This window comes from Aureobasidium subglaciale, assembly GCF_000721755.1.
Source record: "Aureobasidium subglaciale EXF-2481 unplaced genomic scaffold scaffold_5, whole genome shotgun sequence".
NCBI classification, from domain to species: Eukaryota; Fungi; Ascomycota; class Dothideomycetes; order Dothideales; family Saccotheciaceae; genus Aureobasidium; species Aureobasidium subglaciale.
The window spans coordinates 926465-939950 of record NW_013566990.1 but is presented as its reverse complement, the minus strand read 5'-3'; the positions used below and the strand labels follow the sequence as shown (position 1 = coordinate 939950).

The following is a 13486-nucleotide window of genomic DNA, read 5'->3' as shown; positions in this document are numbered from 1 at the left end:
AGTCAACGAGTTGCAGACCCTCAATGTAGAGGATTGACTAATTTACTCTGAGCATTTCATATTTCTCATGTCCTATCGTGAGATGCCGTCCATTTACTTTTTTCAATTTCGTCAACGCAATCCAATGTTTATGCAGCACCTCCACGTCCACCAACACGATCCAAAGCCTCTATCTGCTCTTGCGTAATCTTAGACTCGGGAAGTGTCTTGATACCCTTCTTGGTAGGCTTGGGCATGAAGCCTCTGGCAATCAAGAAGGAGAGGTACTGTCCAACAATATCCTCAGTGACAGCGCTACCAGCCGAGAAGTCCTGGCCTGACCTCGCAGCATCAGCCTTGAGGGCAGCAGCAGAGTTTCTGTCATCAAGCTCGGGGGCCTTGGTGCTGCCGGGCAAATCACCAGTGACCATGTGGTACAGACCAAGAAGAGCGTGCTCTTCCTTGCCTTGCTCGACAAAGCTCTCGACGGCGTCTCTCCACTTGGGGAACTCGACCTTGGGTGTTCCGTAGCCAAATGCTTCCAGGGCAGCGAGGTATTGGTTGAATGTCAGTCTGGGATGACCGGTGACGTGGCAGACGACCATGGGTGCGACGGGCTGGTTGAGTGCTGTGGCGATGACGAGTCTGGCGACGTGATCGACAGGTACCATGTTGATGGTGTTTGTAATGTCAGGTCTAGAACCGACTTGCACACAACCCTTAAGCATACGAATGAGGAAGTCGTCGGTGTTGGTAGTGCCAGTCTTGGGATCACCAAGTACGTAGCCAGCACGGATGATGGAGCCGACCAGACCTCTTCTTCCAGCCTCCTCCATCAGACGCTCAGACACCCACTTGCCTTGTCCGTAGCCAGTAGTGAGGCCTTGTCTACTACCCTCCATGTCATCAGATTCACTCACACCGGCGGCACCAGAAGCGATGAGGCTCTTGGACAATTCTACGTAGTGGTCTGAGTCAAGAGCACTGGTAGAACTGACAAAGGCCATCTTCTTGGTCTTCCCAGTAGCGCACAGCTTGATGGCCGAAATGGTACTCAAAACGTTGGCAGACTTGAGAGACGAAAAAGGCTTGAGCCAATGTACGATGGCACCGTTGTGAATCACAACATCAGCCTCTTTGGCGACGCGGTCATAGACATCCTGTTGCATACCGAGCAGAGGCTGCTCCTGCAGATCTCCAGTGACGCACTCGAGGCTGGATGACCATGAGTCTGACCAGATGCCATAAGCTTGACAAGTTGCCTTGACACGTTGCAAAGCATCCTCTTGAGACTTGGCACGAACGTGCGCAATGACCTTGTTGCCGGTGGACAGCAAGTCGCGGAGGATGTAGGAGCCCAAGAAGCCAGTTGCTCCGGTGAGGAAGACTGTCTGTTGCTTAGCAGATTCTCTGCTTGCTGACTGAATCTTGGTAGGAATCTCCTTGATCAGCTCAGGGAGAGTGTTCGAGTAGAATTCTTCCTGGTTGTCGGTCTCCGGGGCTTGGGCATCGAGACGGAGTCCAACGGGATTGAGTGAGCGCTCGATCTCGCCGGCAAGCTGTTGGAGGGTTGGGTTCTTGGAGATAGCACTGACGGGGATAGTAACATCAGGCCACTTCTTGCGAATCTGAGAGGGAATCTGAACAGCGGCGATACTGTTACCACCAAGGTCGAAGAAAGGAACATCAGACGGAATGCTGTCGGCGGCGTAGCTGCGTAGATAGAGAGCCCAGATTTCTGCAAGGGACTTTTCGGTCTCGCTACGAGTAGCAGCATCCTGGACGGGTTGGCTCGACGAAGCAGCAAGGAGCTCTGACTTCTCCGGGAATGGTAGTGCTCTCTTGTCGACCTTGCCGTTGGGAGTCAAAGGCAGTCTGACCATGGGAATGAAGAGAGTGGGCACAGCGTAAGAAGCCAGCTTCTTCTTCAGATGCTCCCTCACGTCGTTGGTAAGGGTGTTGAACATCTTGAGCCTCTCGGGAATGCTCAAGTCGTCAGCAACATTGGTCTCAGCCTCGCCCTTTGCCTTCTTCCACTCAGACCACTTGCTGAAGTCGGGAACGTAGTAGCTGACAAGAATTTGCTCCTCCTCGTGATCACGCTTGACAAGGGTGACATTCTCTCTGATAAGAGGGTGCTGAGAGAGATGAGTATCGATCTCTCCAAGCTCGATTCGGAAGCCACGAATCTTGACTTGGTCGTCGGCTCTGCCGGTACACTCAACGTTACCATCGGCAGTGTATCGTCCTAAATCACCAGAGCGATAGAGTCTGTCTCTGGGTCCCTTGTAGAACTCTCTCCATGGCTCGTCCTTACCGGCCTTGGTCGCCTTCTCTTGGTCCTCCTTGACCCACTTGTCGTTGTCAACGAACCAGTTTGGGACAAACTTGGAGTTGGTAAGCTCCTTCAGCTCGGGACCAAGGTAGCCTTCTGCAAGACCACCAGCTCTAACATAGATTTCACCGATCTCGCCTACTTCACAGATGCGATCTCTGTTGGAACGATCGACAACAAGCAGCTGGACGTCGAGCATACCCTTACCAGCAGGGATGACGTCACCCATCTTGTCGAGATATGAGGAGTCTTCGGACTTGCTGGGGATCTCGTAGAAGCTGACGGCTCTCTGTGTCTCAGTGGTACCGTACATATTCTTGATGCGAACGTTGGGAGCCAGATCCTGCAATCTACGGCAATCTCTCTTCAGAAGGATATCACCGACGAAGAATGCTGAGTGCAGTGAGTTGACCTTGGGCTCCAAGCTACCGAGCAGAATCTGGCCCATGGCAGGGGTAAGATGGGTGACGCTGATTTCGTTGTCGCTGGCCCACTTGGCCAATCTGTCGAAAGTGATGTCCTCGGCCGGAGGTACAATCAGACGGGCACCCAGAAAGAGAGGAGTGAAGATATCGCGCTGGATAGGATCGTGAGCAATACCGCTGAGCATTGAGAAGTGGTCCTTCTCGGACAGACCGAAACGTTCTGACATCCAGGGGAAGTAGTAGGCCAGAGAAAAGTGGCGACCCTTGACACCCTTGGGTCTGCCTTCTGAACCAGAAGTGAAGGACAAGGTAGGAGTTGAATCAGGACCAACTTCAACATCAGGAAGCTCGGCACGAGCTTGTTGCTGAGCTTCGAGACAGTCGCGACCATCAACGTTGCCACCAATGACGGAGCCATCGTCTTGCAATTGCAGACCAGGGACCTCTGTTCTCAGCCTCAGATTCTCCTGAATGTACTCTCTCACAGTATCAGAAAGCTTTCCGGCTTCTTGAGAAGCCTTCTCGATGACAACGAGAGCGCGGGGCTTGGCAACATCGAGGTAGATGATTTGACGATCCGCAGGGTACAGAGGGTCAATGACGGAGAAAGTAGCGCCAGCCTTGAGTACACCCATGACGGCCACGACCAGATCAACGCCGCGGTGAGCGTAGACCATGACGACCTCACCTCGTTGTACTCCACTGGCGACGAGGTGATGTGCTAGAACATTACTTGATTCGTTGATGTGTTGATATGTGAAGACCTGCAGGCGTCAGTATTCAGGGGGTGAAGGAGATTATCTGTCAAGACGTACTCTCTTGGGTGAGTTTGAAGAAGCGGTCTCAACGACACAAGTTCTCTCGGGATGCTTAGTAGCATTCGCAGCAAAGATCTGGTGAATAGCACCTCTGTAGTCACTCCAATTAAGATCTGAAGTGGGGTTGGGTCTCGGATCAGCCATTACGTCTGAGTCTGACATGTTGTTAGCATAGATTAGGTGAGGTTGAGAAGTAAGCAAGCGTACGATGTTGTTAATGCAGGTATATGAGGTGGTGCAGTCGTAGCTTCAGTGAGTATAAAATTCGAGTGGCCGGTATCGGCGAAGAATGATGTTTGATGCTCTGTACCAATCAGGGTGATATACAAAACCAATTGAGATGATAGACGAGATCAATTGACACTATCGGTATAGACGGAATAGATGTCAGAGAAGGGGAAGGTGTTTTGGAAGAGGAAGTTGAATGCCGAGCGAGGGAAATGTGTCATAGCAGACAAGGCAGAAAGTCGTGTGGTGGTCTGTGCGGGAGGCTGGAGATAAATGATTGCCTGTCACCAAGTCGCGATGGGTTTGAAATGTAATATATGCGCCATCATGGCAGCTTCTTCGCGGCGTGATAGCGTGACAAAGGCACCAGACACGGTCCGCTATCACTATGAAGCCAGCAAACCTAAGTCAAAGACATCAGTGTCGGTTTCAAGTGTAGCCAAGAGCAAAGAGATCAGGGCGACAAGCGAGAAACGGCCCAAACTTCAGCGAAGCGCGTCAGCGAGCCACAGCAAACCTTCCGACCAGAAGAACAATGTCGACAGCAGCGACAAGGCCTTGGACAAAAATGGCGGCAAGAAGCATCGCCGCCGCAGCTCGTCGTTTCTTGTTTCCATCTTCCGTCCGCCAGTAGCAGCACCTGCCGCTCTCGTGTCAAATGCACCGCGCCTACGCACAGCAGAATGCCTGACATGCGGCTCCGACGACGTACCCGTGACGCGCTCTGCTAAGCTCCCATGCGGCCACCGAATGTGCAACTCATGCCTCCGCCGCATCTTCACCATGTCCATCAAGGACCCCCAGCACATGCCGCCCAAATGCTGCAACTCGGACCACATCCCGCTCAAGCACGTCGACCACCTCTTTGACGACAGATTCAAGGTCCTGTGGAACACTAAATATCAAGAGTACACCACAAAGAACCGCATCTACTGTCCTGCAAAAGGCTGCGGCCAGTGGATCAAGCCCGCCAACATACACAAGCTGAATGGCCGCAAGTACGGTCGATGTCCAAGCTGTAGAACAAAGGTCTGTACCTTGTGCAACAACAAGTTCCATACCAATGGAGACTGTCCAAACGACCCCGACACAAAGAGACTGGTCGACATGGCTAAAGAGAAGGGACGGCAACGTTGCCACAACTGCAGAGCCATGGTCGAGCTGAAGGAGGGCTGCAACCACATGACTTGCCGATGCGGCGCCGACTTCTGCATGATTTGCGCCAGTCCTTGGAAGACGTGTGCATGCCCCTGCTTCAACTATGCCACCGTCTCAGATCGAGATCGCTTGAATCATATGCGCGTCCCGGAAACACTCGTCAACCAGCCACGACACGACAGAAACGACCCTAATGAAAGAAACGAACGACACGAAAGACGCAGGAGTGACTCTCGAAACCCTGCTTTGACCTACCAACAAGAGCTCGACGCTCGAAGACGTCAAGAACGTGCTGACGAGGCCTTGGCTCGCCGTCTGTCAACCACTACCGTCAACGATCGTCCACCTTCTGAACCCCGTCCTCGCCGGCGTGATACAGTCACTGAAGAAGTCTTTGGCAACCGCGGCGACCACTTTCTCAACGACAACTACCTCTCCACCGTTCCCCGCATCAATGCCAGTGTCATCGGCGACGCTGCATTTGCTCGTCGTGGTGAACGCGAAAGTGGTCGCAGGTCCAGACGACAGTCCACTTTTCTCTTCGACAATGACCCTGGTCTGGTGCTCAATGCTTTCGGCACTGAGAGCATGCTTGGACTGGCCGTCCAACCTCCTGCCAGACGACCAAGCCTACGAGAACGATTGGGCAGTATCAGCAGTCAGAATGGTCGCGACAGAGTTGGCGGTTGGTTGAACAGGCTTGGCTGAAATGAACGACCACGTCCTCATGATGAAAATGAGATTGCTTGATTACTTTCACAACATTGCTAGATACCCGACGAATCCATAACGATACTTTTTGCTGTTTCAATTCTAGGTCCAAGCCTTTCTGAAACCCGCCATCACATCCAGCAGCCATCATATATCATGAAGGATGAAAAGTGATACATCCACCTTGGTCTTAAGCTCAGTAAGCATGGGAGCCTCGAATTGCGAGTTTGAGTTTTGAGGACGGGCAGATGAAGATATCACGCTTGGAACTTGTTTATTAGAATTATCTACTTCCAATTTCAGCGGTGGAAGGCGCGAACGGCCCCATCTACCACAGGTTGACTTCTTTCGACATCCTGTACTCTATCATCAACATCACAGTCTGGATTGAGAGCTGTCCAGCGGCTAAATGATAGCTCATGGTTGGAGAGTGGGACTTGATCCCCACATATCCTCATGCGCGTCAGGCTTGAGCCGAGCCGAGCCGAGCGTCTGAACCGAACCGAGCTACTCGGATCGCTTTCCATGGTCTCTGACATACGCAATACGCATCGTAGAAGCTGTTTGCCAACTACACAAGGTGTTAATGAGTCCATAAGTCTAGACACCCGGGGTGGTTAAAGTGGGTTTGTTCCTGTACTGCCCCTCATCTCGGCCGGCTCCTCCACATCGGTCGATCTCGACCATGGACATATAAAGTATAGAATTGATGCCGACCGAGCAGTCGACTCTCTTGCAAGTTCGTCTTGTCAAGTCAAATGAAGTTCACTTCAATCGAATTGCTGGCTGCAGCGGCAGTAGTAGGTGAGCACGAACGACAACTTTGGTAGTTTATACATACTCACATTTGCATCTCCATACAGGCAGAACCGCAGCCTTCACCAATCCGATCATTACGGGCGTCAATGCAGACCCGTCAGCTATTCGCGTTGGTGACGACTACTTCTTAGTCTCGTCTTCCTTCGAGTACTTCCCAGGCATACCTGTGTATCATTCTACCAACCTAGTGGATTGGAGTCTGATTGGTCATGGTTTGAACGACAACAATAAGATTCAAGACCGTCAGCTCCAGACAACTGGAGGTATATTCGCTCCTACCATTCGTTACCACAATGGCACGTTTTACATCATTACCACTTATGCAGACAGTAAGTCGTCCCTTGTCAACTGTCGAGGATGTCTCACTAAACTGAATTGATCAGCATTCTTGCCTTTCCAACAAAATAACTTCATCATAACTACTGAGGATGTCTTTTCAAACAACTGGACGCAACCAATGTACCTGGACCAGGCAGGCATCGATCCCGATCTGTTTTGGGATACGGACGGAACCGTATACCTAAGCACCGGCTATCCCGAGTTCGGCCCCGAGGGTGGAAATAGCACCATCTGGCAGTCTAAGCTGGATCTCACCACTGGCCGCTCTCTTACCCAACCGGAGATGATATATCGATCTTCTCTGCCTGAGAATATTCGATGGGCTGAAGGCCCTCATGTTTATCTCATCAACGGCTCATACTACTTGTCTGTGGCCGAGGGTGGTACAGAGGTACTGCACCGTCAAACGATTCATCGCGGTCCTTCACCTTCCGGTCCTTGGGAAGCGAGTCCACTTGGCCCTATGGTGTTCAACAGTCGTGATCCTTCGGCTCCTATTCAGCAGACTGGCCATGCCGATTTGCTACAGCGTCCTGATGGCAAGTGGTACACCGTCTTCCTTGCCGTCCGGCCTCAACTACCCCAGAACATCAATGGCACATATCAGCTCGGTCGTGAAACTTTCCTAAGTCCTGTTACCTGGAGCGAAGATGGCTGGCCTTTGACAAATAATGGCAACCTTATTACCTTCGACATGCAAGATTCAGATCTGCCATCCCAATCAAACACCAGCAAGAACCTACTAGAAGACTTCTCCTCATCTTCTCTACAGCTCGGCTGGGAGTTCAGAGGGACACCCTCTAGACCTTGGTGGCGAGTCGAGAATGATTCTCTTGTTCTTAGAGGCACAACTGCCACGCTATCTGCACTCGACGGTATGGCCCTGATCCTCAGAAAGCAAGATGCACTGTTCTACACATTCAGCGTGGACATGGAGTTCGAACCTACGATGGAAACACACGAGGCTGGCATTGTCGCATGGGTCAACGATCACTATCACAACACCATCTCCATCCTCCTATGCCAAGAGCAAACAAACACAACCTGCGTCAAAACAACCACAACAGTAGGAGACCGAAACGGTCCAACAGACGGAAACACAACGACAGTATACCATCCCTTTCCCACAACTCCCAACAGCACTTCACAAGCAAGTAATTGTGGTACAAGTGTGCGTTTACATATCCGTGCTACACCTGAGACGTATCAATTGGGCTATTCTCTGGCTGGTGATAGTGCTGTCATTTGGCTTACGGCTTACTCGGCTTCGTGGATGCAGCCGCATTATGAAGGGAGGATTTCTTGGCAGGGTGCGAGGGTGGGTATGTATGCCACTGGCAATGGTGTGACTATGCTGCAAGAAGCTGTTTTCAGAAATGTGGAAGTCGAGAGGGGACCTTATTAGTTGAGAAGCCAAATTCTTACGATGAGATGTGTAAATAGTAAATCGAATGACACAAATGTAGCTTTCATGTCTTGTTCGAGAACATCGTCCTGAATACTAGCATCCGGCACTATTATGTCTGTCCGTCGGTCTACCAATCTCGGAATCATGGAAAAGATGGAGTCATTGTGATTCAGAGCAAAGAAATCGTTATTTTCCATTAAACAATAGATATCGTCATTCAAACTTCTTCCTCTTGTACAAATATCTCCTTCCGAAACCACTTCACTCTATCACAAGTCCCACTCTCATCCTCCGAAGTAGGTATAGTATTCCAGCCCACAATCTGCTCGCCGAGTTCACAAGTCACATACTCAATCTCCTCCCAAAGCTCTCTTTCAATATCCCTTCCGAATCTCTTTTCCGTCTCTTCTTTTGTCCCTATCAATCTGTGTGGTATCCCCGTTTTCGCATCAACCAACACACCACTATCGAAGAGTTGCACAGGATCGTATTTTGGAATATTGTGATGCACGGAAAATGCGTCAGGAGGGGTGTCCATGGTGCTAACACTAGGGGCTAGAGAGGTAGAGTCTTGAGTGGGATCGTATTGTAGCATTGCGCCTCCGTGGTAAGCTCCATGTTCGTAGTAGCCTATTGTGTCGACGCATTTTTTGACTTGGTGGAATGGTGCTTTTGCGACTAGGGCGGCTAGGATAAAGGAGTCTTTGTCGCCTTCGCCGGGGCCGCCTTGGCTCATCAAGGGGTAGTATTTGTCTGGGCCGTAGTAGTTGTAGTAGGCGGATAGGAGGAGGGTTAAGGCGTGGCGGGATTTGGAGACTAGTAGTTGGCCGGATTCGGTCGAGGCAAGCGCGTTTATGGCTGGGATGGGTTGTTCGGTTACTTCGTAGAGGTGTTGAGAAGCAGAAGAAGCCCAAAAGTCAGGCCAGGTGACGAGACCGGTCGATGTGAATGGGCCTTGGGAGAAGACGTGGGCAGGATCCTTGACCATGAAGGCATCTGCATCCAGAAAGAGCACGTTCTCAAACGAAGAAGCCAATATAGCAAACGCCTTGACCTGGAAGCTCGCGAGGTACCTCGCCCAAGCTCCAAGACGGTCCTCCAGCCGTATGCAATGTGCGTCCATGCTAGGGAGTAGTGTCTGACACGTATGCGAGGTCATCTCTGCCTCAGTATCCACGAATATTTCAACAGGCAGTTGCGATCCAGTTCGTCGCAACATCCTCAACGAGATCACAAAGACTGGCAAGTACTTTCCAGCCGCTGCAGAGACAATGCCAGAAGTCCCTTTTTGGAAAGGAAGATCAGTGTGTTTCGCATCCTTCAAATACGCAGAATGCGCGAAACGCATAGTCGACACATCAGTAGATGTGATGTTGATGAAGTCCGGTCTGGTCGACGCTGCATCGGTCGTCCAGAATACCACGGCAGGCGCCTGTCCTGTTCGCTGTATATCGACTTCTCCAGGTGAAGCATCCTTTAATGCTTTATAGATGACATTACCAAAGCTCGTAAACTCCTGGTCTGTAATGAGGCTCTGATGACTATAATGCAAAAGTCAGTAGCACGATTCAGGAGGCAAACATCAATCCCAACAACATACCCAAATGCCGACTCAACATTATGCCAAAAACACCAAGTCAACAATATCAAAAGACCAACTCCCACCAGCCGTACATTCTGTAATCGTAGCATCGAATCTAGTTATTCATGATATATGGAGGATCGCGAGTAATGTCTGTGAGTTATCGAAGGGGGGGAACTTTGTGCATGACGCATTGATATTATTTCGCGCTGTCACTGTCAACAATTGTTTTTGCGTATGCATGCCACGCACGCCGTTCGGGCCAAGGCAGGTCTAGGTTTCTTGGACAGCTGGATCTAGCCCTAAATGGGTTTGGCAGCCGCGCCCCTGTCTTCGTATTCTTCCGGCGCAACCGGTGGATACAGGTACTCGACCTCGGTGAGAGGATGTCATGGTAGTGGAAAGGCTCAGATGTATATGAAAGGTGTTTGAAGCAAGGTATAGAACATAGGTACATTGAAAATGGAGTTGTTGTTTCGCATTGTCGATTCTGGACAAGATCAGCCGTGGCCCTTGGTCCAAGATTGCACCAAGTGCCGACGGTCGTGTGACTTTCTCCTTTGGAATACAACATTGTCAACTTACCATCACCAAGAATATTGCGGTTCTATTCTCTGACGTCGGCTATATTCTACGACATCCAATGTGTAGGGCATGTGAATGCGCCACACGCAGCTTCTCCTGGAACAAGGCCGGCTCCTCTAGAGCGTCAACATCGAAGCGCCCAGTAAGAATGCCGTGAAGATCCCAGCAACAGATGGCGACATCTGAGTACCCGCGCTCGTATTTGTGTTTTCTCTACCATCATTTGCAGTGCATATGTAAGACGGATGGTTGCGAAAGTCGTCTCTTATACAATCACTGAAGGTGCCATTGGTCGAATTCGACATGCATCCTACATTGCATCCACCATTGTAAACGACAATGCCGTCGCCATCGTTGTAGTTGGAGCAGCATTGCTTGAAAGCTCTGGTAGCGTTGACCGAGTAAGGTAGACTGCAGGTCTGTTGATTTGGCCAGTCTGTGTTGTTGATGGGTGCTGCCCCAATGCCTAATCCACATCCATCAGAGATGCCGCCATAATTCTGTTGACTGTTGCACTTGAAGTAGGGGATCTCTTCCTTTGCTAGGCAGCTCTGATATGAATCGTAGGCTTCAGTATCGTTGCTGTCGACCAGTGCGCAAGAGGCGTATGGGCCGATGGTGGTGTTGAAGTATTGGAGCTCGCTGTTCTCACGTCCACAGCAATTGGCAAGGGTGGAGGGAAAATCGTTGCAGGCTGGAACAGAGCACGCAGCCTGGGTGAAGTTTGGTGACTGCCTGTCACTCCATGTATCTGGAACTCGCCATCCAAGGACCCTTGGGCATACATCGGCGGGATTTTTGGTTATGTTTGTTGAGTTTGACATGGTGTAGGAATCGAAAGCATATGATTTTTGACCAAAAGATCTCGCAGAAGGGGCTCGACAGTTTCACAGGTGGCCGAGGATGCAGGATCGCACTTTCTAATCTTTCATCCTTCATCCTCCAGCCTTCGCATGACTTTTGTGACTACGGATTGACAATTCTGTTCCTATCCTAGGCAGTTGTTGGTGATCATCGCTCCAATCGCCCTGCCTTGGCAATCCTTCGGGTGCATATATAGGCTTGGCCGAGTAGAATCTCGAGATGATGCTAGTTGCATGCACTACGTCATCTTGATCGGTGTCTGTTTGTTATATGCAAATCAGCGAGGTCGTCCAAGCATGCAGCAAAGCGGGTTTAGTGTATACTGTGAGAGTACAGAGCTGATCCGAATATGGGTCATCGAAACCATGTTGGCCCGGGACTGGACTGGAATGATAATAAGAATTTGACGTGTACATTGTTCGTGATATGTAATATGTTCTCTGCATCTCGAGACTACAGTAAGAAGCGGAAGCCCTTTTTAGCAGCCTCGCCAGGCACACCCTTTCCAGCAGAGACCGCACCCTCGACATGCTCGCCTCTATCAAGCTTCTTGTTGAGTCTCATTAAGATTGTCCTCAAAGTGAAAGCTGCAATGATCGCCATGACAGCTGTGGCGCAGTTCACACTCATCGCGACAACATATCTCGGCCCTGCTGACTTAGGGTACATGTAAGACGCATAGATACTGCTGGCGTTTGAAATTGCGTTGATACCAGCAAGAGCAGCGGCACGCTTGGCTGGGGGACGCGGGATGGTGTTACTAATCCAGGCAAGTGCGACAACATATCCTGTGTAGACGCCTGGTACCATCAGCATCATCGCTAGATAGCGTGGTGCAAGAGAGGTAGTTGATGCGGCTATAATGAATGCGACCACTGCGACACAAAGAGGAACCGCGATGTGGAAGAAACGTTCTCCGGTACGATCTGCGTGGATGGCGTTTGCGAAGGCGGTGATTACAGCTAGGCAGTACGGTGGCGCTGTCAGACACAGACTGACGATCTTGCTGTACCCCAGAGTTTGTACGACTATGCCACGATTAGCGTGTATCAATACCACAGCATTGGATCTGACATACCTGTGGGGAAGAAGTTTGTGACAGATCCACTTGCGACGATACCAAACAGCAAGACCATGAGAACATATGTTTTGAGGTCTGTGAAGGCCAGTTTGAAACCGTGCCAGAATGATTGTCCCTCGCTGCTGACCCAATCGTCCTGACCAATGTCCTCTTGAAGTCTCCAGGTGGCTAGCTGTCGCTGCTCCTCTGAAAGCCATTTTGTGGTACGAGGGAAGTTGGGAAGTACGAAGAAGGCGATGGCGGCGATGCCAATAGTGATGGAGCCTTCAAGGATGACTGGGGCTAGTCAGTAAAACGTTGCAAGACAGATTCTGGATTGAGCATTACAAAGCCATCGCCATGCAGATAGACCCAAGTGTCCAGACAGTCCATCGAGGATGCCGGCAGCAATTAAGCCTGAGAAGGCGCCCGAGATAAGCGAGCCAGAGTAGAGGACGGCAGAGCGGAAGGCAAGCTCTTTGCGCGTGTACCAAGATGATAAGAAGAACAAGCAGCCAGGCTGGCATCATCAGTATCGAGTCCAAGGAAGATCGAAGTCTTTTCAACTTACGAAGTAGGCCGCCTCAACAAAACCAAGCACAAATCTGACAGCGACAAGTCCTCCGAAACTCTGCACAGCAGCGGTGCATGTCGAGATGATACCCCACACAACCATCACTGTCGGAAGATACAGTGCGGGTTTGCCAATCTTGTTCAAGAACAGATTTGATGGAACTACCCATGGTCAGCACAAGCTTACGCTGAAGGACAGTGGCGTATCGTACTTTGCATCAAAAGGTAGCCAACGAACAAGATCGAGACACTGGTCTCATATTGTGATGATGTTAATGCCAAATCGGTTTCCAGTCCTGCTAAACGTGCCGAAGCGATGTTGTTGCGATCCACTAGAGGTGAGAATATGGTCAGCGAAGGTCTCCATAAACGACTCAATGGTGACTGCAGGAAGTTGAAGAACTGGCCCAACAAATTTGGGCTCTGATCATACGTACAGTAGTTCAAGATGTACATCAATACTAGCATCGGCATCAATCTGAAGTCAATCTTGCGAACAAGCGCTTTCTCCGCACGTGCACGCTCTTCAGGAGACATGTTTCGAACAAGCTCTGGCGGCTCCATTCGTTGGAGTCCTGGAGTATCTGCCGTCTCTACGCGAT

General features: G+C 50.6%; 6 protein-coding genes across 6 annotated transcripts; 2 read left to right on the top strand and 4 right to left on the bottom strand.

Moving 5' to 3' along the window:
• Positions 1-128: 128 nt before the first annotated feature.
• AUEXF2481DRAFT_63772 (uncharacterized protein) lies at positions 129-3701 on the bottom strand (the record flags this gene model as incomplete). The annotated part of the gene is made up of 2 exons (XM_013490519.1): positions 129-3503; positions 3555-3701. 2 exons carry the CDS (start codon positions 3699-3701, stop codon positions 129-131), a joined length of 3522 nt encoding a protein of 1173 aa, XP_013345973.1.
• A 1052-nt stretch (positions 3702-4753) lies between these two features.
• AUEXF2481DRAFT_38062 (uncharacterized protein) lies at positions 4754-5913 on the top strand. Its single transcript, XM_013490465.1, has one exon. The coding sequence runs from the start codon at positions 4893-4895 to the stop codon at positions 5649-5651; it is 759 nt and encodes a 252-aa protein (XP_013345919.1). The 5' UTR covers positions 4754-4892; the 3' UTR covers positions 5652-5913.
• A 499-nt stretch (positions 5914-6412) lies between these two features.
• On the top strand, positions 6413-8217 carry AUEXF2481DRAFT_27783 (glycoside hydrolase family 43 protein; the record flags this gene model as incomplete). Its single annotated transcript, XM_013490369.1, has 3 exons — positions 6413-6458; positions 6518-6802; positions 6857-8217. The coding sequence occupies 3 exons, from the start codon at positions 6413-6415 to the stop codon at positions 8215-8217; spliced, it is 1692 nt and encodes a 563-aa protein (XP_013345823.1).
• Positions 8218-8390: 173 nt separating this feature from the next.
• On the bottom strand, positions 8391-10115 carry AUEXF2481DRAFT_87293 (glycosyltransferase family 71 protein). The gene is made up of 2 exons (XM_013490549.1): positions 9821-10115; positions 8391-9761 (listed from the first exon to the last, which is right to left on the bottom strand). Exons 1-2 carry the CDS (start codon positions 9910-9912, stop codon positions 8438-8440), a joined length of 1416 nt encoding a protein of 471 aa, XP_013346003.1. The 5' UTR covers positions 9913-10115; the 3' UTR covers positions 8391-8437.
• A 145-nt stretch (positions 10116-10260) lies between these two features.
• Positions 10261-11372, bottom strand: AUEXF2481DRAFT_87292 (uncharacterized protein). Its single transcript, XM_013490548.1, has 2 exons — positions 10388-11372; positions 10261-10292 (listed from the first exon to the last, which is right to left on the bottom strand). The coding sequence occupies exon 1, from the start codon at positions 11209-11211 to the stop codon at positions 10504-10506; it is 708 nt and encodes a 235-aa protein (XP_013346002.1). The 5' UTR covers positions 11212-11372; the 3' UTR covers positions 10261-10292; positions 10388-10503.
• A 332-nt stretch (positions 11373-11704) lies between these two features.
• Positions 11705-13448, bottom strand: AUEXF2481DRAFT_63494 (uncharacterized protein; the record flags this gene model as incomplete). The annotated part of the gene is made up of 6 exons (XM_013490498.1): positions 11705-12279; positions 12330-12608; positions 12660-12831; positions 12883-13046; positions 13097-13216; positions 13322-13448. The coding sequence occupies 6 exons, from the start codon at positions 13446-13448 to the stop codon at positions 11705-11707; spliced, it is 1437 nt and encodes a 478-aa protein (XP_013345952.1).
• Between the last annotated feature and the right edge of the window lie 38 nt (positions 13449-13486).

What these genes read in the sequence shown, in the direction of transcription:
- AUEXF2481DRAFT_38062 (XM_013490465.1), top strand. Translation starts at nt 4,893, where the DNA reads ATGGCTAAAGAGAAGGGACGGCAACGTTGCCACAACTGCAGAGCCATG.
- AUEXF2481DRAFT_87293 (XM_013490549.1), bottom strand. Translation starts at nt 9,912, where the DNA reads ATGCTACGATTACAGAATGTACGGCTGGTGGGAGTTGGTCTTTTGATA. An exon ending in AATGTTGAGTCGGCATTTGG is followed by an intron (nt 9,762 to 9,820) that starts GTATGTTGTTGG and finishes TTTGCATTATAG; the next exon opens with TCATCAGAGCCTCATTACAG.
- AUEXF2481DRAFT_87292 (XM_013490548.1), bottom strand. Translation starts at nt 11,211, where the DNA reads ATGTCAAACTCAACAAACATAACCAAAAATCCCGCCGATGTATGCCCA.